The sequence below is a fragment of the Terrapene carolina genome, unplaced genomic scaffold (assembly GCF_002925995.2).
Source record: "Terrapene carolina triunguis isolate 2854851 unplaced genomic scaffold, T_m_triunguis-2.0 Scaffold210, whole genome shotgun sequence".
In the NCBI taxonomy this organism is placed as follows: Eukaryota; Metazoa; Chordata; order Testudines; family Emydidae; genus Terrapene; species Terrapene triunguis.
Genome location: NW_020664561.1, coordinates 36,202,996 through 36,226,956, shown reverse-complemented (window position 1 = coordinate 36,226,956; position 23,961 = coordinate 36,202,996). Strand labels below are relative to the sequence as shown.

Here is a 23,961-nt window from a genome sequence, read left to right as displayed (position 1 = left end):
AATAGGTTATTCTGAGAAAGAGGCATATCTGTTTTTAAACAAAATAAATCCTCCATTGATGTCCTTGTAATATTCTCAAAGCCAATGCTTTAGAGATTCTGTTCATGTAGGTTTTTGTATTTCTCTTTCTGATGGTGATAGTTAACAATCCAGGCTATTCTAGGAGAGAGAGAATAATGTATATTGTTGGACCAGTTTGAGGAGACAGGAAAAGGAAATGGGTTATAAGGAACACTGGGAGGTGGTGAGTCCCTCCTATTCTGCGCCCCCCCCCCCAGCATATATTCAGCTACATATCCAAGAGAGGTGCATCTTTTTGAATATTATCAATTCAAGTTACCCAAATATTAACTTGATGTTTACCATGCACAAGGGATTCTCTGAGGCTCTTGCACTTCAGCAGTATTTCTGCTTCAGTGCTGATCTTTTTCTCACTATTAGGATTGTACTGTGTTATGAACTGAGATAAGGAATCTGCAGTGCAGTACTAACTCATGTGGTGGGTTATCACAACAGTGCTGCATGCTGTTGTATATTGTTTCTAGTTTGTTTATTTGGCATGCGAACAGCCTAATCCTCTTGTTGTTAGAGTAGTACAAGTTACTGTTATATATACAAAAAGAGAATCTGCATGGGTCTCAACTGCTGTTTACTAACCTATTTGACTGCAAAAGAAATTATGCAGAGGCCATATTCTCCATAAGGTACAATAATTCAGAGGATCCCATGCATATGGAGACTACAGATTACTTAGGGTGTGATTAAGCAGTCTGTCTGCTTTGTCTTTTGCAGTAAATGCTGATAATGATTATTTTTCTTTCTCTTTATAACCTCCTTTTCTCTCCCCCCTCCCCCCCTTGCTTTTGTACTCTCAATAGTTGTTTCAGAATGGCTAATGGTCACTTTTCTCAATACTGTGAGATTATAAAATTATGAACTTTGTGTGTATTTTATATTTAATCATTGTCAAAATGTTATAAAAACACAAGTGGAAAAGATCCTAAAATTAATTTGAATCTTCTGATATTATTGCTGAAAACATCCCTCTTGTCTTCCAAAATAGCAACAAACAAAATTAACAAACCTACTGCTTTATGAATATGCAGTTTATAAACTTTGAAACAGGCAATCTACCTCACTCCATTTTTATTGAATTATGGAAGTCAAACCACTATGTAGACTGTGTTAATTGAACAATGGGGGAAAAAATGAGAAATTAAATTGTCCAGCATAAGAGGAAAAAATCAGTTTATTTTGACATGAAGTATAATATGTGTTAAACTACAGTATCTTCTCAGAAGAGCAAGTTTAACCGAGCTCTACATTAAAGAAGGGGAGAAATGTGAGAGGCTGTATGGAGCTCCAGCTTCGGGTTACTGCGAAGTGTCCAACAGAAAAACTTTTGTGTTTTTTCTCAATGAAAACAAACTTTTAAAATAAACAGCTTCTAAAAATGAGTGTAAATACCTTAAATGACAAGTGTGAACAGAATACCAAGCTTTGTAAAATAAGAACATTTCTATTCGTTAGGAATTGCTTTTTTGCATGTAGGTTGATCTACAAGGAAAACATTTAGTCTGCTTCTGTTCCTTGCTAGAACTGTCTGTCTTATATGTTTACTTCATAAAAGAGAAACATTATATGGATATAAACATTTGCAAAGGACGGAGTAAAATAGAGATTTGATGATAAAGCTTCGCATTTACTCATTTGTATCTGAAATACTCCCGATTTTTGTAGTGAAAGTTGAGGACTGAGCAGTGAAGATAAGATTTTGTTTGGGAAAATTCAATGAACCAATGGATTGTCGCAAAGATACTATAAGGAATCCATAGATTTGTAATAAAAATATCCGAGATGGACAGAAATCTTTCACTGGGAAAGTGCACTAGTGGTTGCTTGAGGGCCAGATCTTGCTCCCACTGAAATGAATGGTATAATTCCCACTGATTTCATTGAGAACTGAACTCTGACCAAAGTAAGGAATAGAAGCAGCTGATGCCTCGTGTCTGGTGAGAAGGAATTTGAAGAACACTTGTCTTAAGGAGTCAGACCATCCTCTGAGCTGCAAACACTGGCCAGTGGCTCCTTTTAGTGTAGCAGGGTCTAAGGGACACAGCAAATCATAAGATTGCTTTTGGTTGGCAGCTGGATCACCTGGTCATGTGTGAGTTGAGCCTAATCCACACTAGAAGAGGTTTGCTGGTGTAGCTGTTTCTGCAAACTTCCTAGTGTAGATTCAGCCTATGCTAGCAAAAAAAAGTGCTTTTGCTGGTTTAACTTACACTGGGTCACCAAGTGAAATAAACTATACTGCAAAAAAGCACTTTTATGTTTGTATAACCACATCTACACTAGGACTTTTACTGGCATAGAAATGACTTTTTAAAAAAAAAAAATCTCACCCTTCACTGATATTACTATACTGGTAAAAGTTAAGTGTAGAGCTGGCCTTCATCTTAGCATAGTCATAACTCAGAAGGTTTAATGTGTTGCAGTAGGTGTAAACATGAAGCATTCTGGAGCGGTTATGGACAGCATTTCAATATCAATATAACTACTTTCTGGAGCAGTGGGAGTCATAAGTTCTGTTTTTGCTATCCACAGTCCCTAGTGAAAACCATAGTGCACAAGACTGTAAAACTTGTAAATAAAGCAAATAGGATCTATATTGTGTCTGTGTCCACTTATTTTGTCTCCCAAGAAAATAATCGACTTCTGGGATCCAAACCTTTGTGGCCACTTAGAAGTTGTGACAGTATCTTTTCCAGTGTGTCAGTATTTCACTGTCACAGCAAAGTGGTAGAAAGCATCCACTTCACAGCAGAAGTATCCTTTACAGATACGTTGTAGATTTGTGTTCCAATAGCTTCTTGCTGTTCATATACTTTACAAATAAATGAAATATGCTTACTTTGACTTATCCGTTTATTTAAATACATTATTTATCCAGAAACCTGAATTTAAAATAGAATTAACTGTCTTCTGAAAGTACTATTCTGCCTAAATTAAGCCTCAGACACATTTTTTACGACTTTCAAGTTTGGTTTTGTAAACACATTAGAAAGCCTGCTGCAGCTTCCTGCTCGGCCTTTTGAGGTTTCAAACATTGAGCCTATTGAACAAAGGGAAGTGAAACGGCGGTGAAGAACTCTAGGACCACAAATGTCTGAGGATTCTTATGTCATTCATTGATTCTTTCACAAAAAGAGTGGATTTGAATTGGTGCTGTTGGCTTCCCCACCCGCATACCTTTTTCTGGCAATGGCATAGTTGTAACTTCATGCAAGAGAAGACAGAAGTTGTTTAGAAGAGCTCATAGGCACAAATTAAAACATTCGCCTCAACCATTCTAAGTTCGCTATTGCCTCAATAGGGGAGAAACAGTTGTCTGAGAGAAATTTATATTCTGATTGCAAGTACATCATCTGTGGAGGGAACTGAATAAGAGAGAAATGTATACTTGCTGCTCTCCAAAAACTAAGTTATTCAGTATAATGTTTCTCAGAAACACGAGTGATACAGCTCAGTTCAGTATCCAACAATCTAGGCTTGGGCATTTATCAAGAAAACTTATTATTCTTGTTAGTGAGGGTCATAATCTCAAAATTAATGCAATCAAAAAAATCACAGTTTTAATTATATTCTACCTGTTTCCTAATCACGAGAAAACCAGACAAACTGAGGCATATGTGTGACCTATAAAACATAGACTAATTCTCTTAAAAGACAAAGTGCAACCCTTGAACTGAGTAACTTAAAACAACAAACAACCCAAAACCTCTGCCCATGCAGGGCCAGGAACTGACTTCTTTCTCATTTACACTAAGGTATTTTTATTAATTTCCGTGGAATCACTCCTGGTGCTCATTTAGTATAAGAACCAAATGGGGCCCTTTGTGCTGGAAGATGTAATATATCTGTGGCGTGTTCTACATTATACAGTTAGGTCAACCATAAGCGACCTTCATTGACCTAGCCTGTGGAAGTATCTTCACTTAAAATTGGCTCCTGCCGACATAAGTGCCTCCCTATGCCAATTTAGTAACACCATCTCCCCAAGTGGTGTAGAGCCCTAGTTGATGTAATTAGGGTGACATAGTGTCAGTGTGCGTTGCTTACGGTGACTGTTACTGGCTTTCAGGAGCCTTCCCACAGTGCCCCTCGCTAACAATACAGTCATATAAGTGCTCCTAGTGAGGACGTGCATTGCCAACACATAGAGCCAAGTGGGAACATGCACACAAATGATTTAATAAGTGCAGTGGCAACATAATTTTGTAGTGTAGACATGGCCTACATTTAAAAAGTGCACTACCAATTAGTTTATCACTATTATTCTGTCTCTTATGGCATACAGCAAGTATTTTAGGGGTGGGACAAAGTCATTGCCATTTCATTGTACTTTTGCTTGAGATCTTGTCAGCCCTTCAAGTGATTATCAAGATTTTAGTTGTCAACATAGCGTAGCTCAGGGAAGAAGAACTTCATATCCTCCTTAATTTAGATGACTGACTGTTAAAAGCAGATGGTATTTCACAGGCAGAAGTCGCTACACAAATATTTCAGATTTTCTGGGAGTATATGATTTCTAATAAACATATACAAGTTTTATCTGACTCCAACCCACAGTTTAAAATTTCTGGAGGTCATTTTCAGATCAGATTTAGAGTTTTTGTGCCACCAAGGAGAATGCACGTTCTTTAACACACTATCAATCAATGCATCAACAATGTGATTTTGAGATGGGTTGGGGTTTTTTTTTTTTATTTTATTTTATTTTTAGAACCTTCCCAAAGGATTTAGCCTTCGTGACCTGGCTAATGGAAGGAAATGCTTCTTCAGGATGAGTGTAAATGAATTGAAAAAAAAAAAAAAAAAAAAAAAAACCCTGACTTTACAGAAACCTGATCATATGTCACTTTTGTTTACATTGGTGCTTCAAAATAATTCCTTTCCTTAATATTTGAGGTATTACACCTACTTTTCCCTCACAGTGCATCTGATCAGTCATCTATGTTATCTACCTGTGTATCTCCAATTCAAGTAATTTGTGCTACACGAAGCTTCCAGGAAATCATTTTGACCACAATGAGCATTATGCAGCCCACACTCTTAGACAAGCACCCTCAAAGAACAGAAAGCAAAGTACTGTTTAATGGTCTTAAGAGCTGGCAAATTGAGAGAACTGGTTGATTATTAATAATGTGTGGAACTCTGAGGATTGGTCAACCTCAAAGTTCCACCTTTAATAATACTTAAACATGAGGTAAATCAGCCAAAAGTATGGCCTACTATACTGTAGTGTTTCAAAACAAGCTATTACACAGTTGCTGTGTTTGGCTGAATTGGGACAGTAAAGATTTCCAGTCAGAGCATGGAAATTCACTATCAGGAACCAGTTTTTTTTCTCTTTGTTGCACAGAAGAAATATTGGAATTCTTTGACAGCTGTATTAAGAAGATGAATCAACCGTGTCACTGGTAAAGGATGTGCAGCATAAGGGCCTTGACTACCCATTTACCTACTGACTAGACTAAGGAACAATACATCTCTCATCTGAACAGAAAAGGTTTTGTTAATTTGACAGTTTGTACAAAGCAGTTCAGATAACACACTGCATATCTGATTCTTTTTCAGATGTGCATCTTTTGAATAAAGGATTTTACAAAGGTATCTTTGCTGTAGTGGGACTTGGAAAGATCCTGGAGTGCATGAGAAAAATGATTAGTGGTTTGGTGTCCTCTTACACAGGACAAGAGATTGGAAACAGTAGGCTTTCCCCTCCTGAACAGAACAGCTAAAGGGACTGAGATAGTCAAAATTTGTGAAAGATATAGTGAAAACCGATTAGTCCCTGCAAGTAATCTAAGAACCAAGAGTACCCTCCATGATACTAGAGGGCAATAAATCTAGATCCTATACAAAGAAATGCTCTGATGAGGTACATAGCCAATCTATTTAAAATCCAGTCACAGCAGCCAAGAATTCAAAACTGGCTAAACTGACTAACTTTGTAACTCTGTATGGGAAGAAAATGTGAGTAATTGTATTGCATTCTTCAGGGTGTGCGGTGTTTATCTTCAGGGCGCATGAATGAATTATTTTAGTCCTAATACATCTGATCATTTGGGCAATGTATCTGGGGATATGTGTTTGCAGTTGCTGTAGGCAGGATGCTAAAATAATGGCCTCGTATGGTTTAGCAATTACTCTGTTTCAATTAATTTCTCCTCTTTTGTACATTATATTTGTACTTCCCATGTATGTCACTGGTGAGTAAATGAATAATGTTTCAGTGTAAATCTAGGAAAACTATAACTGTCAACACATCATAATAAGGAAAGAGTTGAAGTTTTGATGATTTCCTTTGTACTATAAGCCTAATTGAGGCCCCTCTCTAAGATTTCCCTCCACCTTTCAATTTCAAAATTGGTGAGTCTGACTAGTGCGCAATATTCTTTGTTCAAATAACCTTGAAATTTGATTAAATCTGTTTAAGATACAGGAGAGAAGAATTTTCAAACTGTGCTGATTAATTAATTAAATTTTTTTTAACATAACTTTATATGAGGCTTATTTGGAAAGCTGTTGGATAGATGTAGTCACAGAATCATACTTCAGATGTAGAAAAGTAAATTTCTTAGAATGACATCATGGAATCCAACAAAATTCCAAAAGATCATTGGGGTTCTGCTCTTTGGAGCTCCTAAACTGTACTGAAACAGAGCCCTTGATCCACAGCTGTAGATATTAGGATCTGGATAGCACAGTGTGCTGGGGATATATATGGAGGTTAAAGACCTTAACTTCTTGTAGAGGTGCAAGGCGTCCAACTGTAATTCTGCGAAGTCGGAAGAAAGCTCAATGTGTTCCATTGGAAGTTGCCAGCTCCTCACAGTCAACCCTGTAGGCCTGGCATTCTTTGAAGTATGTAGGTTTCTTAGGCTGCTTCCACTCTTCTTTCCATCCCTCAGCCCATCCCAACCCAAAGATGGAAAGCTCTGTAAATATCAGGAGCTTCAGAGTTTAGGAACTCTGCAAGCACCTTGAGGTATGAAGATTTTAAAAATCCATGGGGGGAAAGGACTTGGAGTCATACTGATCTTTAAAAGGTCTTCACTGTAACCTCAACTCGTCCAGACACATGCTCCCTTAATGCTAGCTACCAGTTTGCCTCCTCCATCCCCTTTCCTTCTCTGCAGTTTCTCATTTTTTTTCTTGACTGACATGTACCCTAATAATAATTTATGGAGTTGTCAGAAGGGGAAGCTACTCCACTCAGCCAAAGGACATAGGAAAAGGCCTATGTCTAAAGACCTAGGAAGGGTTGTTTTCAATCTCCTCTAGTTTGCCAAGGACCAGGCTATACACAATCTGCAGAAAAATTTACTTAATTCCTGATTAGACAAATATATTTATTTGCCTAGTATTCACAAAAATCCCACTTGCCACAGAGTGAGTGATGTTTAAACACAAAGTAAACATATCTATAAGTGTGAATCTCCTGAGCCCAGATATGTACCTATAGCTTTTAAATGAAACTAGCAAAGCTTACTGTATCTAACAATGTTGAAGATATGTGTATGAAACCCAACTGTACAAGTGAAGTATCTCAGCTATGCACTTTGGACTTTGTAAACCCATAAAGTCCTTCATCTGAAAGTAATACATCTTACAAAGTAGGTTTGAAGGGAAAATGGAAGGCTGATATCGCAAGAGGGAGGTTTTTGTGTGATTATTAATTGAGTATTTACATACACTTGGTTTTCTTTGAAGTAAAATTTAAACTCCTAAATTTCTGACTTTCTAATCGTTTGTGTTTTAGTAACTACAGTGTTCCTTAGAATCTTTTTACCTTTCAGTTTTATAAATGTAATGATGAGACTAACATGAGTGCATTTTATTGTTGGTGCTGCTAAGCTGCACAGATAAATCAGCCATCCTTAATATTGGCTGTTAAGAGTGGCCAGTTTGTACAGTAGGGGGTCTGTTATTGCTAGTGGATGGTAGGGATACACAGGAGATACGGAGCGGTCTTAAATTTTCTTTTAAAGATTTTTCTCCCTGCAGCAAAGAAAATAAGTTACCAAGGAATGTTAGAAAAAGAAATGCAGTGCTACAGCCTGGCATTCAGGTAGTAAATTACACGATATGCTGATACTCTTTTGAAGGCTGCACTAGTGCAGGGCTATAGAAATATTTCAACACTTATTTTCACAGATTTTGCACATTTTCATGTACTCTCTTAATTACTAATTTTTTTATATTCAGTATACAATTCAAAAGTAATTGTTTTCTTTATATTTTCTCTATATAAGCCTTGTTAAGCATAATATATAAATGTGTTTTCGAGCTGCTATTTTGGAACATTTGAAAAATTACATGAGTAAACTTCAGTGTCTTCTTCTAGGGTTGTATATTCGTCTGATAAAAACATTAGGGAAATCGAGGAAGAAACTCTGAGGAAAAGAGTACTGGAGCCCAGACAAACACAGGAAAATGAAAGCCTTACATCTGGTAGTCTTCAGAACACTCAAATATCAGGTGTAAAATGCATTGGAAGTGATAAAACAACTTTTGTTAATCAGCATTTTCTGGACGGAGCCATAGAAAGAGAAGTTGTTTGTTCACCTAATACTGAAGATGAAATTCTAGAAGCCAGTCATGCTGAAGGCAATGCAACTAAGCCAGGTGAAGTTAGAATTGTGTGTGGATTTTGCTAGCTACCTAAACATCAGTGTAGGTTTGTTCAAAAATTGTGGGTAAAGTTTATGGTTATTGCACTAACCAGACCAAGATGAATATTCTTTGCTTTGGCCCAGATCATTCCCTCATGCCCTGGGTAAATGGGTGTTCCATAGGGAGCATACAGGAATGTGGCAGAAACTGTATCCCTTGCACTCAGACTGCCACAGAATGAAAATGTAGTAACACGCCCTGAGGAAGAGGAGCGTTTAGTTGGTGCATTTGCATTGGTGCCAATGCCTCTTCTGAGCTACAGCAGATGTAGGCACAGGCCCCTTTGATACAGTGCTTCCATAGTGGGTGGTCCCTCCTTTTCTTCACTGCAGGGAACTTCACTGGTTCCACTGCGTTTCATGTACATGTAGTGAGTGGGGGGGCAGGGCCAAGTCCATTCCATATAGTCCTGCAAATGGGGAAATATAAAAATATCCATTTTTCATTTTGTGAGGAGTTAATAGCCTTTGTCTCTGATGGCAGAAGTGACCTTAAATTTCTTCAGAGACCAATCTCCTTGAAACTGTATGTATGGTTTGTATAGAAAAGGGAACAAACAACATACATCTTCACGTACAGCAATAACAGTAGCACTTCTCTTCCATTGAGCTCCAAGTGCCAAGGGCTGGTAAAACTTCCAATATCTCAGTTAAGAGTAACACATAGAAATTATTCTCCACTACTAGTAAGTTTGTCTGAAAAGGCTTTCATCAAATGTGCATTTCAGAAGGAAATAAACTATCCCATGTGAAAGCTGTAGCATGGATATAAAATATGTTGTCTTTTTAGTATCCTTTGTTTCAGATGCCTGAAATTGTTTGCAACTTCAAAATAATCTAGTATAAATAAATAAATATTTCCCCCCCATTTACAGGTAATTCTGAACTAGAAACCGCATCTGGGTTAGGAGAAGACTTAATGATGCTCTACAAGAAATGTTGTTGTCCAGATATTAACATTTGGATAGAAGGCAACCAGTTTCAAGCTCACAGGTATTTAAATAAGTAATGAATTTAGAATGTAAACTATTTCACCAGCAATCCTTTCTGTATAAAACACTGTTAATGCTACCTAGCTGTGTTGCTCTATAGGTTTAATATAATAAAGTATTCTTAACATGATGTCTTTATATTGTTTTGTACTGTTAGAACTACTATAATGACTTTGCTAGTTTCACCACAGAGACCGGTAGTATTTTTGTAGTAACTGAAGTGCTTCCTTGTGATTACAGCTGTCGTTCTTGTGATAACTTTAAGTCTTGAGAGAAAATATAATGTGCTTTTAATATTGTAGCTCTGTGTTTTTTACGTTAGGTGCATTCTAGTATAAATTAAAGTAGAATTAGGCTGCAATATATTTATTGCAATAAAATCAGTTAAAGAAAACTAAATACAGCACAATGTTACAACTTGAAATCCTGTAAACAAATCTAGTCTGTCAAAATAAATAAATAAAACTACAAGTCAACTGATACTAATTAATGCCTAATAAAACTAGCCCAAATAAACAGAAACCCCCTGGATGGAAAGGAAAGATCTTTGGTGCCCTGAAGATTCCATTTCCATTTTTTCCTCCCCTTGTTACCTGTCCACAAGAGAACTGTGACCACTTCAGTGAAGCAGAAGTGAATGTTGTCTCCTTGTCTCAAGAGAGTTACCAGCCCTTGATAACCCAGAAATCATCACTCTGCTTAAGAACCATTTAGGACTCTCATGTTGCAGTAGATAAAGCTGAGATGGCCATTCTCTCCTGTTTTCAGTCAATTTATAACTTTCTGGAGAAAAATATCAAGCTGTAGCCACTGGTCTCTCTCCCTGCTGTTCTGATTGTTAATTGCACACAAGTTGGGAAATCCCTGGTTAGGTTAGGTTAGATTCTCTGTGGTGGGGTCCAATTTTCTGCTGTTGGTTTTGATGTAGGAAGCTGGAAAAGAGCTAATTGGCATGTTTTAGAAAGCCACAACCTCCATGCACATTCCTGAGCTTCCCCCATAGCAAGAGACTGCAGGGAAATGGAGGAAGCATAAGAGACATGAAAACTAAGGTTCGACCTATGATAGGGAGATCTGGCTCTTTTATGGCCCCTTTACACAGCCAGAATGGTGCAGAAGGGTTGCTGGAATGATATAGAAAATATGGCCCATGCATCCAGAGCAACCTGAGTTCTGGAAGATGTGAATGTAAAGCTATATCTGCACTGCACACCACTGGCAGCAGCATGAATGTATGTGTAGCTATGTGCTGCAGTGAAAAGCAAGACTCTGGCAGCTCCCTGCGGAAGAGAAGTGGCTCACCCATAGGGAGCTGCTGGAGCTTCCCTGCTGCTGGAGCCTTTCCCTGCTCTGTGGGAAAAACTTGGGCAACAGGACACTACAGTGCCAAAGACAGCAGTGTAGTTGGGGGAGGCACTGCTTGAGCATGTAGGGTACATACCCACAAGTTCAAGTGTCTTTATGCACCTAAGCAGTGCCTCATCAATTACACTGCTATTTATACCCATGCTGGGAGGGGCATACAGTGTAGATATACCCTAAAAGTTATTGAGATAGGAGCCCCAAATTTGTTACAGATTATCTACCATCATATAATCTGTGTAGAACACTGTGGGCCAAGTGTTTCCCTTGGGGTATGTCTACACTACAGGATTAATCCGAATTTAGATAATTCGAATTTGGGAAACAGGTTGTATAAATTCGATTGTGCGCGGCCACACTAAGCACCTTAATTCGGTTTTAAACCACATTAATTCGGTGGTGTGCGGCCACACTACCCCATTAACTTAAATACAGTAATTCGGTGGTGTGCGTCCACACTAACCCTAATTCGAATTAACAAAATCGATTTAGGCTCTACTCCGTTCGTCGAGGTGGAGTACAGAAATCGATTTAAAGGGCCCTTTAATTCGAATTAACTGGCTCTGTAGTGTGGACGGGTGAAGGGTTAATTCGGATTAAGGCAGCTAAATCCGAATTAAAGTCCTAGTGTAGACCAGGCCTTGATTACGCAGGCAACTCACTTAAGTCAGTCAGCTTATTGTGTTGCACTCCACCTATTGGTCAAGCTGACTTTTTTTTTTAAATAGAAAAGCTCTCTATGGGTTTTTACATTTTTGATGCATTACTTTTTTTCCAATGTACAAGTAAAGAATAGTAAAGTGAACAAGATGACTTTCTGAGTATTCATCTTTCTCATAGGTATTTGAAAAAGCCAATAATCAGGCAGTATCTATCTCTTCTGATTTGTCCTGAAGGCAGGCATAAATCCAGATAATATTTTTCAGCTTTGAAATAGTTTTCCATTTTGCTTGCATTTCATTAATATTTTACATATATAATTGAGAGAGTTAGGATAGAGGAAAAAAGTCTTGTTTTCGGAAAATCCATGTAATGTAACAAGTCTGATTATTTTATTTACTATAGAAGATATGGGAATGTGGTAGGGGTTTTTTGTTTTGGGTTTTTTTTAAAGTTATGTTGGATGCTGCATATCTGAAATGGTGTTTATGTAGGTTGCTTCTCTTTGGATGATGTAGAACTGAGAAAAAGACGTTCTCAGTTTCACAGAGAAATAGAAACTTTAATGCAAGAAGGAATTCCCCCCCCCCCCCCCCGATCACCTCCCAAAAAAACCCACCCATCTGCAAGAGCTGTTTCAGTTCAGGCCATTATCTTGCCAGGAGCAATGTATCTAGTCTAGCCAACATCAGAAAATATGGCAGTGCATCATATCAGCAGAGAAGAGGAAAACTAGGACATTGTGAAACAAACAAGAAAATCAGCTGATCATTTCAGTATCCCATAGAGATTTGAACAGTAGAGGGTGTCTTAAAGTGAGTCAGGGAAAGGTAACTTTGGGTATAATTGCAGTGTAGATAGCAGTGAGTTTTGTTTATCATCCCAGATTGAGAAGTGATATCCTCAAACTGCAGGCAATTTCAAGGCCCATCCTGCAATCTTTACTCATGAGAGTATTCTTTACTCACTCAGGTAGTCCCATTAACCTCAGTGGACTATTTGTTTTGAGTAAGGAATACTGTTTGAGAGAGGGTTACAAAATTAGGTCCCAAATACTGCAAGAGAACAGTCACCATCCCTAGTGACTTGTATACTTAAGACTGAACAAGTTACTCTGCTATGTGGCTCAGATCATAGCAGCAGGAAACCAAGGGCAAGTTTAGTTTCTGCATCAAACACATCTGGAACCTATACAAATGTACATTGTAATGCATACAAGATACACCAATGTAGCATGTTTAAATAACATCATAATGCTACTTTTTCACTGGGTAGCCATCTTACTTAACATGCATTATTTAAATGTTCAGTATCATACAAAACAGATCTTAGCCTTGCAGCTTAATCTGTTCCTGCTCATTGCTGAAGCTTGTTTGGAGGGGAACTGACAAAAACAAAGACAATATGTTTAGCTTGCAGGAGAGTAAATGGAGAAGGTCACATGTTCAGAATTCACTTTCACATGCTCAGGGCTGTTTTGGTCTATTGCAGCATCCTTGTTGGATTTAGGGGTTGACCTATCTAATTCAGATTAGCAGGATACCAGGAAAATTTAAATATTGCTGGCTGGCTTGTGGGAGAAATGGAAGAGAGATTCTAGATTGGACATGTGGGAGAAGAAAGAAACGATATGAGAGAGATAGCAGTATATAAACTGACAGGGGAAGAGAAGGCAAATTGTATGCTGCTTCTTTCTTTATCCTGTACAAAAACAAGAGTGCTTTCATATAATTTAAAAGTCAACAAATTATAATGTATATAAAAGGAAATACCATTCTTATATAGTGTGTAACCTATTGCATTTTCTGCAAAAAGATGTAACTGAAGCAAAGTAACTTTCAAATTTGAAGTTTAATGTCAAACCATAAGAAATTAATATGAATGAGAAAATCATCTGCAATTATACTAGCTAAGATACAATGTATAAAAGCTAGTCCTTCAGGGTATACCCTAATCATGAGTTGGGGTGAGGAAGCAATTTCCACTTGCTTATCGCTTGCTTGCTTGCTCTTTCTGCCTCTCTACTAGGTTATTTGAATGGGAGTATAGCACAGCTAATTATGGGGCTTTTTATACTTTTCTCTGAAGCACCTGGCATTGCTAGAGATGGGATATTGAATTGGATGAATGATTTGGTTTGTTTTATGGGAGGGAGAGGAATAAATCAAACACGCTGTTTTACTCCCTATTTTGCGTCTGAGCCTGGGAATATAGGCAATTATAGACTAGAAGGAAATAAAGTAGGGCTGTCAATTAATCACAGTTAAATCACACGATTAACTAAAAAAAATTAATTGTGATTTTTTGTGTGTGTGCAGTTTTAATTGCACTGTTAAACAATAGAATACCAAGAGAAATTTATTAAATATTTTTGGATGTTTTTCTACATTTTCAAATATATTGATTTCAATTACAACACAGAATACAAAGTGCACAGTGCTCACTTTATATTATTTTTTATTACAAATATTTATAAAAATTATAAACAAAAGAAATAGTATTTTTCAATTTACCTCATACAAGTGCTGTAGTGCTGTCTCTTTATCGTAAAAGTGCAACTTACAAATGTAGATTGTTGTTGTTACATAACTGCTCTCAAATACAAAACAATGTAAAACTTTAGAGCTGACAAGTCCACTCAGCCCTACTACTTGTTCAGCCAATCGCTAAGGCAAACAAGTTTGTTTACATTTACGGGAGATAATGCTGCCCACTACTTATTTACAATGTCACCAGAAAATGAGACCAGGCAAATTCACATGACACTTTTGTAGCCAGCATTGCAAGGTAATTGCATGCCAGAAATGCTAAGCATTCATACGCCCCTTCATGCTTCAGCCACCATGCTAGAGGACATGCTTCCATGCTGATGACGCTCCTTTAAAAAAAAATGCGTTAATTAAATTTGTGACTGTACTCCTTAGGGGAGAATTGTATGTCTCCTGCTCTGTTTTACCCACATTCTGCCATATACAGGAACTCCTCACTTAATGTCCTCCCGCTTAACGTTGTTTCGAAGTTACGTCGCTTCTCCATTAGGGAACATGCTCATTTAAAGTTGTGCAATTCTCCCTTATAACGTCATTTGGCTGACTTTACAAGGGAGCATTGCACAAGTTTCTCTTCTCTGCCTCCTCCCCCTCCCTCCCTCCCAGCACTCCCTCCCTCCCCCCCCCGCCGCCAAACAGCTGTTTGGCAGCGCTTAGGATTTTCTGGGAGGGAGGGAGCAGGGCCGGCTCCAGGCACCAGCACAGCAAGCAGGTGCTTGGGGTGGCCAACGGAAAGGAGTGGCACGTCCGGCTCTTCAGCGGCAATTCGGCGGCGAGTCCCTCAGTCCCTCTCGGAGGGAAGGACCTGTCGCTGAATTGCCACCAAAGAATGAAGTGGTGGCACAGGGCCCCACTAACTCTGAATCCCCCACTGGTGGGAGGGGGAGGAGCGGGGAAGTGCCGCGTCTCCGCTCCTTCCCCTCCCTCCCAGAAAGTCCTAAGTGCTGCCAAACATCTGTTTGGTGGCAGGGAAGCACTGGGAGGAAGGGGGGAAGAGCGTGGACGCGGCGTGCTCCAGGGAGGAGGTGGAGTGGGGATGGGAAGAGGCAGGCCTGGCAAAGTCAGCACCTGTTCTTCTGCGGGGGAAGCTGCTGCTGTGCAAGGTGCTTCCTAGTGTCCTTACCTGCCTCATTGTCTGCAGCGGGCTGTGCCTGTGTGGGGTAAGCCGGGGCACCTCCCCACCACAGTACAGTACTGTACAGTATATAAAGCCTTTTGTCTGCCCAAAATTTTTTTCCTTGGAACCTAACCCCCCACATTTACATTAAATCTTATGGGAAAATTGGATTAGTTTAACATTGTTTCACTTAAAGTTGCATTTTCAGGAACATAACTACAACGTTAAGTGAGGAGTTACTGTATTTCATGTTATAGCAGTCTCAGATGATGACCCAGCACATGTTCATTTTAAGAACACTTTCACTTCAGATTTGACGAAACGCAAAGAAGGTACCAATGTGAGATTTCTAAAGATAGCTACAGCACTCAACCGCAGGTTTAAGAATCTGAAGTGCCTTCCAAAATCTGAGGGGGACGAGGTGTTGAGCATGCTTTCAAAAGTCTTTAAAAGAGCAACACTCCGATGTGGAAACCACAGAACCCGAACCACCAAAAAAGAAAATCACACTTCTGGTGGCATCTCACTCAGATGATGAAAATGAACATGCTTCGGTTCACACTGCTTTGGATTGTTATCGAGCAGAACCCGTCATCAGCATGGACCTCTGGAATTGTGGTTGAACACATCTGGCACGAAAATATCTTGGGATGGCAGCAACAAAAGTGCCATGCGAACACCTGTTCTCACTTCCAGGTGACATTGTAAATAAGAAGGGGGCAGCATTATCTCCTGCAAATATAAACAAACTTGTTTGTCTGAGCAAGAAGTATGACTGAGTGGACATGTAGGCTCTAAAGTTTTATATGGTTTTATTTTTGAATGCAGTTATTGTTTTGTACATAATTCTACATCTGTAAGTTCTACTTTCATGATAAAGCTATTGCAGTAGAGTACTTGTGTTAGATGAATTGAAAAATGCTGTTTTTTGTTTTTTACAGTGCAAATATTTGTAATCAAACATAAATATAAAGTGAGCACTGTACATTTTGTATTCTGGGTTGTAATTGAAATCAATATATTTGAAAATGTAGAAAATATCCAAAAATATTTAAATGGTATTTTATTATTGTTTAACAGCGCAATTAATTATGATTAATTTTTTTAATTGCTTGACAACCCGAAAATAAAGTATACCTCTTCTCATGTGTTCATGTAGGAAGCACGCCCCATTTTGTTGGAACATACTAATATATCAGAATAGACTGAAACTTACCTTTTGCAAGGAGGTGGGTAGTTACTCTGGAGTGACTGAAGTTTTAGCTGTATCTTTTATAAATATTTCTTTGTTAAAATCAGTATACTATAAGTATGGGCAAGAGGTCCAGAACATAACTGTCTGAAGTGTTGTTATATAAATAATTTGAATTTAGTGTTATGCTGTAATATAATAAAAGCTGCAAACTTGTGTCTGAAAAATCTATTCCACTTTCTCTTTTGGAGGAACAGGTAAGTCTTGCAGCAATTGATTTCTTCTGTTTATGTAAATACTAAAAGTGTACTAGAAACTAGCTTTAACTGAGAACTTTCAGAGTATTAATTTTCTTCATTATTATAACATCCTGAAATTAGTTGCCAAAGATACTGGGAGAAAAAGATATGCAGTGCACAGATACCTTGATGTGTAAGGGGCAAAGATCTGAATCAATCTCGTCTAAGATTTTTTTTGTAATAAACATCATTTCACTAGATACAAATATTTACGTTTTTCCCTATCAGGGCTATTTTATGTGCCAGATCTAGTTACTTTGCTGCTATGCTGAGTGGAAGTTGGGCTGAAAGCTCCCAAGAGCACATCACTCTTCAAGGGTAAGCATAGTTTTTGCAAGACATATGGGAGCAAAGGTAGGCAATTTAAAATCACTGCAAATATGCAGCAACCATGCTGCATACAAAGCAATTCACAGTAATCTGCTGTGATACTTTTTTTTCTTCAATTTAATAAATTTCTGGAGTAATATTTTGACTTGGTTAGTAGAATACAGTGGTTTTGATGTTTCTCTTAAATTTATCAGTTGGGGGGGGAGAAAAGGGAGGCATTCATCAACTTCATCCTTTTCCATAATCCACATTTTAGTGTCCCACAGCCTACATGAAGGTTTTTTCACTCCTCTTCTATTTAACTTCACTTATGCCACAAAAATGTGCCCTATACAGCTGAGCTGTCTCATAAATTTTCATAGCTCTTTAGGATGCACATTTAGGGTATAAAAGCAAATCAACTATTCAGTTAGTAGGTCACTTTTAACCAATGTGATTCAGGATCATTGTACACTAGGAAATTGAATCATGGCTGGAAACATTTTGTCCACAAGTGCTCAGAACAATATTGCTGCTAGTGTATAGCAAATAAAACTCTTCTTGAGTCTTATTACATATTGTATGGCTGAATCAGGGACTTCGAAAACAACAAGGAGTCTGGTGGCACCTTAAAGACTAACAGATTTATTTGGGCATAAGCTTTCGTGGGTAAAAACCTCACTTCTTCAGATGCATAGAGTGAAAGTTACAGATGCAGGCATTATATACTGACACATGGAGAGTAACTCCCTGCTCTCCATGTGTCAGTATATAATGCCTGCATCTGTAACTTTCACTCTATGCATCTGAAGAAGTGAGGTTTTTACCCACGAAAGCTTATGCCCAAATAAATCTGTTAGTCTTTAAGGTGCCACCAGACTCCTTGTTGTTTTTGTAGATACAGACTAACACGGCTACCCCCTGATATTTGACATCAGGGACTTCGGTGTCTCTGGGGATGTCAATTCTGTTCCTTTCAACGCCTCAAAAATTTTATATAAAATTTCCATTAAATATTAGTAGCTGTTATCACATAATATGTAATACTGCATTACAAAGTGTACCTAATGTACACTAACCCTGATGCCCTGTAAACTAATGGCAACTAATATGGCATTCAGGTCATTCAGACCCACTCTTCTTTACAAAGAACCATGTACATTATAGAGCGTTAGAACATGTATACACTTTGTCTCGATATAAAATGGTATGACCGAGCAATCCTCCCCTAGTTTTTCCTCATTTTAAATTTCCTATTTTAATAACATGTCTGTGACATCATGAAAAAAGTTTTGTTTTTACTCATTTTATTTTTTGTAAACCACTAAAGCAGTTGTTGTATATCTTTTATGCTATATAGTGAATTTAAAAAAAAATCAAATGACAGTGTTGTTTTTGTATCTTGGCCGCATCCTACCCTCAGTAATTGATCTCCATCTTTCTAAATAGCTAAGGAATTTCAGTCATTATTTTTTAGTAAAGACTTTTTCCTGAATATTGTTAAATTTTTTTACAAGCACGTTTAAGTCTAAATAATATCTTGTGGTTTCCAGGTATTAAGAGCTGACTAGATCCATTATTGTACTACTGCTACCTTTTCAAGTTCAGTCTTCTGCTTTGTGCAGATTTTCATGCTATCTTTATAAACACTTATGAATAAAGTGCATATGGCTTATTCTAAAATAATAAAAATGCTGCTTAAGATAACAGCTGTCAAGACAGCAGGGAAACATTTTCTTGCTGTTTTTATGGCTATCCTGTGTGCTAATGTAGAGAGACAACTGTGTTGATTTTGCTGCTTAGCATGTTGCAACCAATTTTGTTCTTTGTTTTTAGTCATCACCGTCTGTTGCTTCAACATGTTTAATGTTTTAAGAGGTCTCTTATTAACATGTGTGAGTAGTTCCCATTTACACTAATGGCCATGGCACCTGCATCTTGTGGGAATTAGACCTTGAGATTAGGATTAATACAATAATGTAATTATTCTGAAAATTCTGTTCACCAATATAAATCCTGCTTCCATTCACTTTGATGGTAAAACTCCCATTATCTACAATGGTGGAAGATCAAGCCCATAGAAACTTTCTAAATATTTTGAGATCTGACTTCTTACTATCACAGTGCAAATGACAATACATTTTTATAAAAAGTAAAATTTAAATACACTCTTAGATTTAAGAAATCCATAAAAGTAAATTCTTATTAAACATATACAGTTAACGTAAAAAATGGAGTGTTTTCTAGTGATATATCTTAAGAAGATGAAAATACCTTGCTTACGCACACATCAGTAAAAATAATCTTTCTTTTAGAGAACCACTATAAATCTCAGTAACAAGTAATTTTAGTCTGGTTATAACTTTAATCAGAAATGCTTGCATTATGAAGCTTCAGTTGAACTACTCATATTAGTGAAGTTACTCACAAGCTGAAGTGCCATAGATTAAACTTGGAAACTGCTTTAATTTTATTATAGCAGTGTCTGTCCCAGGATATTAGACAGACAAGGTGGATGAGGTTATATATTTAATTGGACCTGAAGAAGAGCTCTGTGTAAGCTCGAAAGCTTGTCTCTCTCTCACCAACAGAAGTTGGTCCAATAAAAGATATTACCTCATCAATCTTGTCTCTTTAATTTTATTAGTTCATTTCCTTTCCATAATTTTTCATAATATGACCAGATGACACATCAACCTTCTGAATCATTTTATAAAATATCAGCAATAGATTTTATTTTGAACATGTCTCTTGTAGTGATTTTCCTTTCTATTTTGCAGCATAAACCATGTAGAAATGAATGTCCTATTGTATTTTATATATGGAGGAATGCTGGACTTCCCAAACAAAGCTGATGCTGGGTATATGTCAAATTTTATTATTTTTAATTGCACTTCATGCCTATTCTGCTTTTTCTCAGTTCAGATTCAAATGGAAAATGCATCATGTAGTATAAATAAGACAAAGGTATCAAATGTAATGATCATTGCATCTAAACATATTTTGAAGAAATTTCAAAAATAATATAATTTTTAGATAGATCGTGTTGTTTATTCAGCAGCTACTGGAAAAGTTGGACCGGCAGCCCTATAGAAAATTATATGGGGAGAAAAATGTTTGGAAAACAAACAGTATAGCCTTTTATGCTAAAATAATTTGACACTTTGTGCTGTACATTCTGGTTTTACTCAGCTTTTAGAACAATACGGACAAAGTGAGATGATACTTTGTAACCAATATTTAGAATGTAATATTTGAAAGAACTTTTTGAATTAGTGAGATGTCCCACTGTTTGTAAAATAATAGATCCACAGAACGTAGTTGAACAGTAACATGAAACACTTGCAGGCAATCTTTTTTAAAATGTTTGGTCTAAACCCTCTCCCCAGCGTATAGCTGGTGTAAACAACCCTACGGAAATCTGTAGATCTTGGGAATGGTATAGAGCTCATCCATTAAGGTAGCAAGCTGCATTGGAGCCATTCCATGGCTGCTAATTCAGCCATTGCATGTCCCCTCACTGTATCCAGCAAGGAGGTTTTGGCATCTGCAATATCATGGATGCACTGGGCCCACTCCCAAAATGTTCCTCGGTGGTTGCACCGATTGGAGCTGTTTTATATAGCTCACAGTGTACAAGCGTACACACACTCTGGGTTGTTTTCCTAGGTCATCTGCTCTCCCCCAATTCTTTTCTGTAGAATTGCACTAGTTCTGTTACTCACGGGATTCCGTGTCTATTAAATTGTAGTGGAGTGGTTTAAGATTTGTAGGGTTTGTTCATAAACTTAGATGCTAAGGGTTACATTTGCTGGTTGGATGTTACTAACATATAATATTACAGCATCAGGATCACAAACCAGTAAATAAGAGTTTTGAAATATTCGTTGTAATCTGTTATATAGAAGCTGTTTTTAAGTGTGCTAGTAGATGTCAAGAACATAATTTCTGAAGAGTGAAAATCATTTGTTGTTCAAAGCTTATTCCCCCAATATGACATGGAATTGTATTTAAAATGTCCCCTACAAATCCTTGCCTGGAATGGGCCAGATCATAGAGGTATTAATTATTTTACAAAAATAGTAGTTTTGTAGTTTGTTTACTATGCTTTTCTGTTATTTGGAAGTGACTCTCATCACTGATGTAATTCTCAGATGCCAGACTACATAACCCGTAACATCAAATATAACCCTTGTAATGGGCAGCCGTGAAATGCCTAAATCATCCTACTGCAGCAACTAGAAAAGAGCACTTGCCCTCAAAATGGAGAGGTACTGAAAGCCCTGTAAGAAGTTCTGTGAGCTTCAGCAAGCAGCTCTAGAGGGTCACTCTGTGTTAGTTGTAGGTTTTTTTTAGCTAGGTTTGTTTCTGTTTGAGGACTGTATTTTGGAACATTCTAGACCAGTGGTTTTTAACCTTTTTTCATTTTCACACCCCTAAAACATTTTGAATGAAGGTGCTGACTCCTTTGGAAATCTTAGACAGTCTGCGAACCCCCAACGGTCCGCAGACCACGGGTTGAAAACCACTGTTCTAGACATGTACCATGTACTTATACTTATTCAATACACAGTGGTGTATAGAAACTTCTAACTTAGAAGAAAAAAGGGGTTGGGAGGAAGTCATTTGGGTTGTAAACTGTCTTGTAAGCAAAAATGTGAACTTCCAGGTTGTATGGTGATCTTATGATTCCTATCATTACTGCTCTCACTTCAGTCGAATACTCAGTGTTGCTGATATGTATGGGCTAGACGGACTGAAAGAAGTAGCTATCTATATTCTCAAAAGAGACTACTGCAATTTTTTTCAAAAGGTATGTGTATATCTTTCAGTTTTACACTACTGTGTGAGCCAAAATGCTGGTGGGGGGGCGGAATTTAATTCTATTATAAATCAGATTGTTGAGATGTTTAATTGGACCTGAACAAGAGCTCTGTGTAAGCTCGAAAGCTTGTCTCTCTCACCAACAGAAGTTGGTCCAATAAAAGATATTACCTCATCAATCTTGTCTCTTTCATTTTATTAGTTCATTTCCAATTTAATAACAAAGAATCATTCTGTTACTACTGAGGGTGCTAGGCCGGGGTCTGCAGTTCCTACACTCTTCGTAATTCCATCAAGTTTAAGTGGGATTACTAATGGAAGTAAGGCCTGCCGGGTCAAGTACCTATTTGTATAACAACAATGAAGTAGGCAGTTTGTAAGCCATAGTAGAAAAAATGCAGTATTCCACTATAGCAGTTAAACTTATATTAAATTCCTTAGAATATTAGCCATTGTCATGTCGCTTTATATTGTTGGGGGTTGTATACAGACATGTTGCATACTTGGAAGTATATTTTTCAGGTATTTCTGTTCAACTGAAAATTGAAAGTTGAAAATTCAAGATTTTTTTTAGTTGAATGTGTCCATACATTAGGCCCAACCCTGCACCATTGCCACTGATTTCAGTGGGAGCAGGAGTAGGCCCATTATGCATAAATTCCCACAAATGTAAATATTCTGGTCACTGACAATGTTTCAGGCTAAACTGAAGACTTGTATATTTGCATGTACATTCTGACTTATAGAAAACAGCAAGTATGATTATTTTCTCACAATTTTAGCCTATTCCTGGAAGGCAGCAACATGTGCTAGATTGCCTGGCTATTGCTCATTCAATGGAAGTCGAGAACCTTTATGCTGCTTGCATGAAGTAAGTGAAATAAAATGCATTATGGTTTATGCTGTCCATTTTCACTGTTCGTTCTTTAAATTAATGCGTTTTGACAGACTGAACATAATTTTGGGAGGAACTTAAAGTTCATATTTTAATCTAGTTTTTCCATGAAAACTCATGGGGCTCATTTATGTTAGCAGAGGTGAAGATATTACAACAATAGTTTTATAAAATTTCATCTATGTTCCTTATTTAGTTAAGTAAAGCTCTTATTTTAACAGATGGATAGTAAAACATTTTGTGAAATGTTGGTCAGAGAGGAGCTTTGCCAGTTTACCCACTGAGCTTCAGAACAACTGTCTTACTGTGATGATTCAGTCTTTGGTAAGTATGTATCTAGTGAGTGCTTACATGTATGTTACTTTAAAATTGTGCTTATTTAGCTTTGCAAAGGAATTAAAAAGTCAATTAATAGTAAACATGCCTCATTAAATGTATAGTATATTAATCATAGTAAATGAAAAATCATTATATAAATGAAAACACAAGAACAAACATTGACATACAAATACAGTCACACTGATGTTTCATGGAACACATGATGATGGGAAAATCTCAAACCACTCCAAAATATAGCCATTTAAGAGGAGTTTATCAAATTCCGTATTCTGACAGAATAGTACAACATTATACATTTAAACAGAGAGAAGGAGCAATTGTAGTAATTGTCAGGTTAATTCTTATACCAGACACCACAGGTGAAACTGGCCTGATTGAAGTAAGTAGGAGTTGTACCACTGACTTAATGGGTCCAGGAGGATTTCACCCCAAATTTTAATTTGGAGACTTAGCATAAGCTGGTTGGTGGCTTTTTTTTCTCCAGGCGAAAGTGTTTTGGTATCAATTAGTGGTTACGAGACATCTACTTATAGGCAGGGCCCGTGTCTGTCATGGAGGTCATGGATTCCATGACTTTCTGTGACCTCCATGACTTTTGCAGCTGCCAGTGTGGCTGACCCCAGGGCCGCCCAAGCAGCTGGCACCAGGGACAGCTGCTCAGGCAGCTCCAGGGACAGCCACA

The 23,961-nt window shown here is 37.6% G+C and overlaps 1 protein-coding gene across 1 annotated transcript in view; it reads left to right on the top strand.

Moving 5' to 3' along the window:
- LOC113405062 (AP2-interacting clathrin-endocytosis protein-like) overlaps positions 1-23,961 on the top strand; it is a 66,506-nt gene that overhangs the window by 12,460 nt on the left and 30,085 nt on the right. The window contains exons 3-9 of the mRNA XM_026655630.1: positions 8,414-8,694; positions 9,617-9,734; positions 17,141-17,230; positions 20,002-20,082; positions 21,938-22,034; positions 22,828-22,916; positions 23,162-23,264. Of these exons, the coding sequence (XP_026511415.1) occupies positions 8,414-8,694; positions 9,617-9,734; positions 17,141-17,230; positions 20,002-20,082; positions 21,938-22,034; positions 22,828-22,916; positions 23,162-23,264 (859 nt within the window). The remainder of the gene's footprint in view (positions 1-8,413; positions 8,695-9,616; positions 9,735-17,140; positions 17,231-20,001; positions 20,083-21,937; positions 22,035-22,827; positions 22,917-23,161; positions 23,265-23,961) is intronic.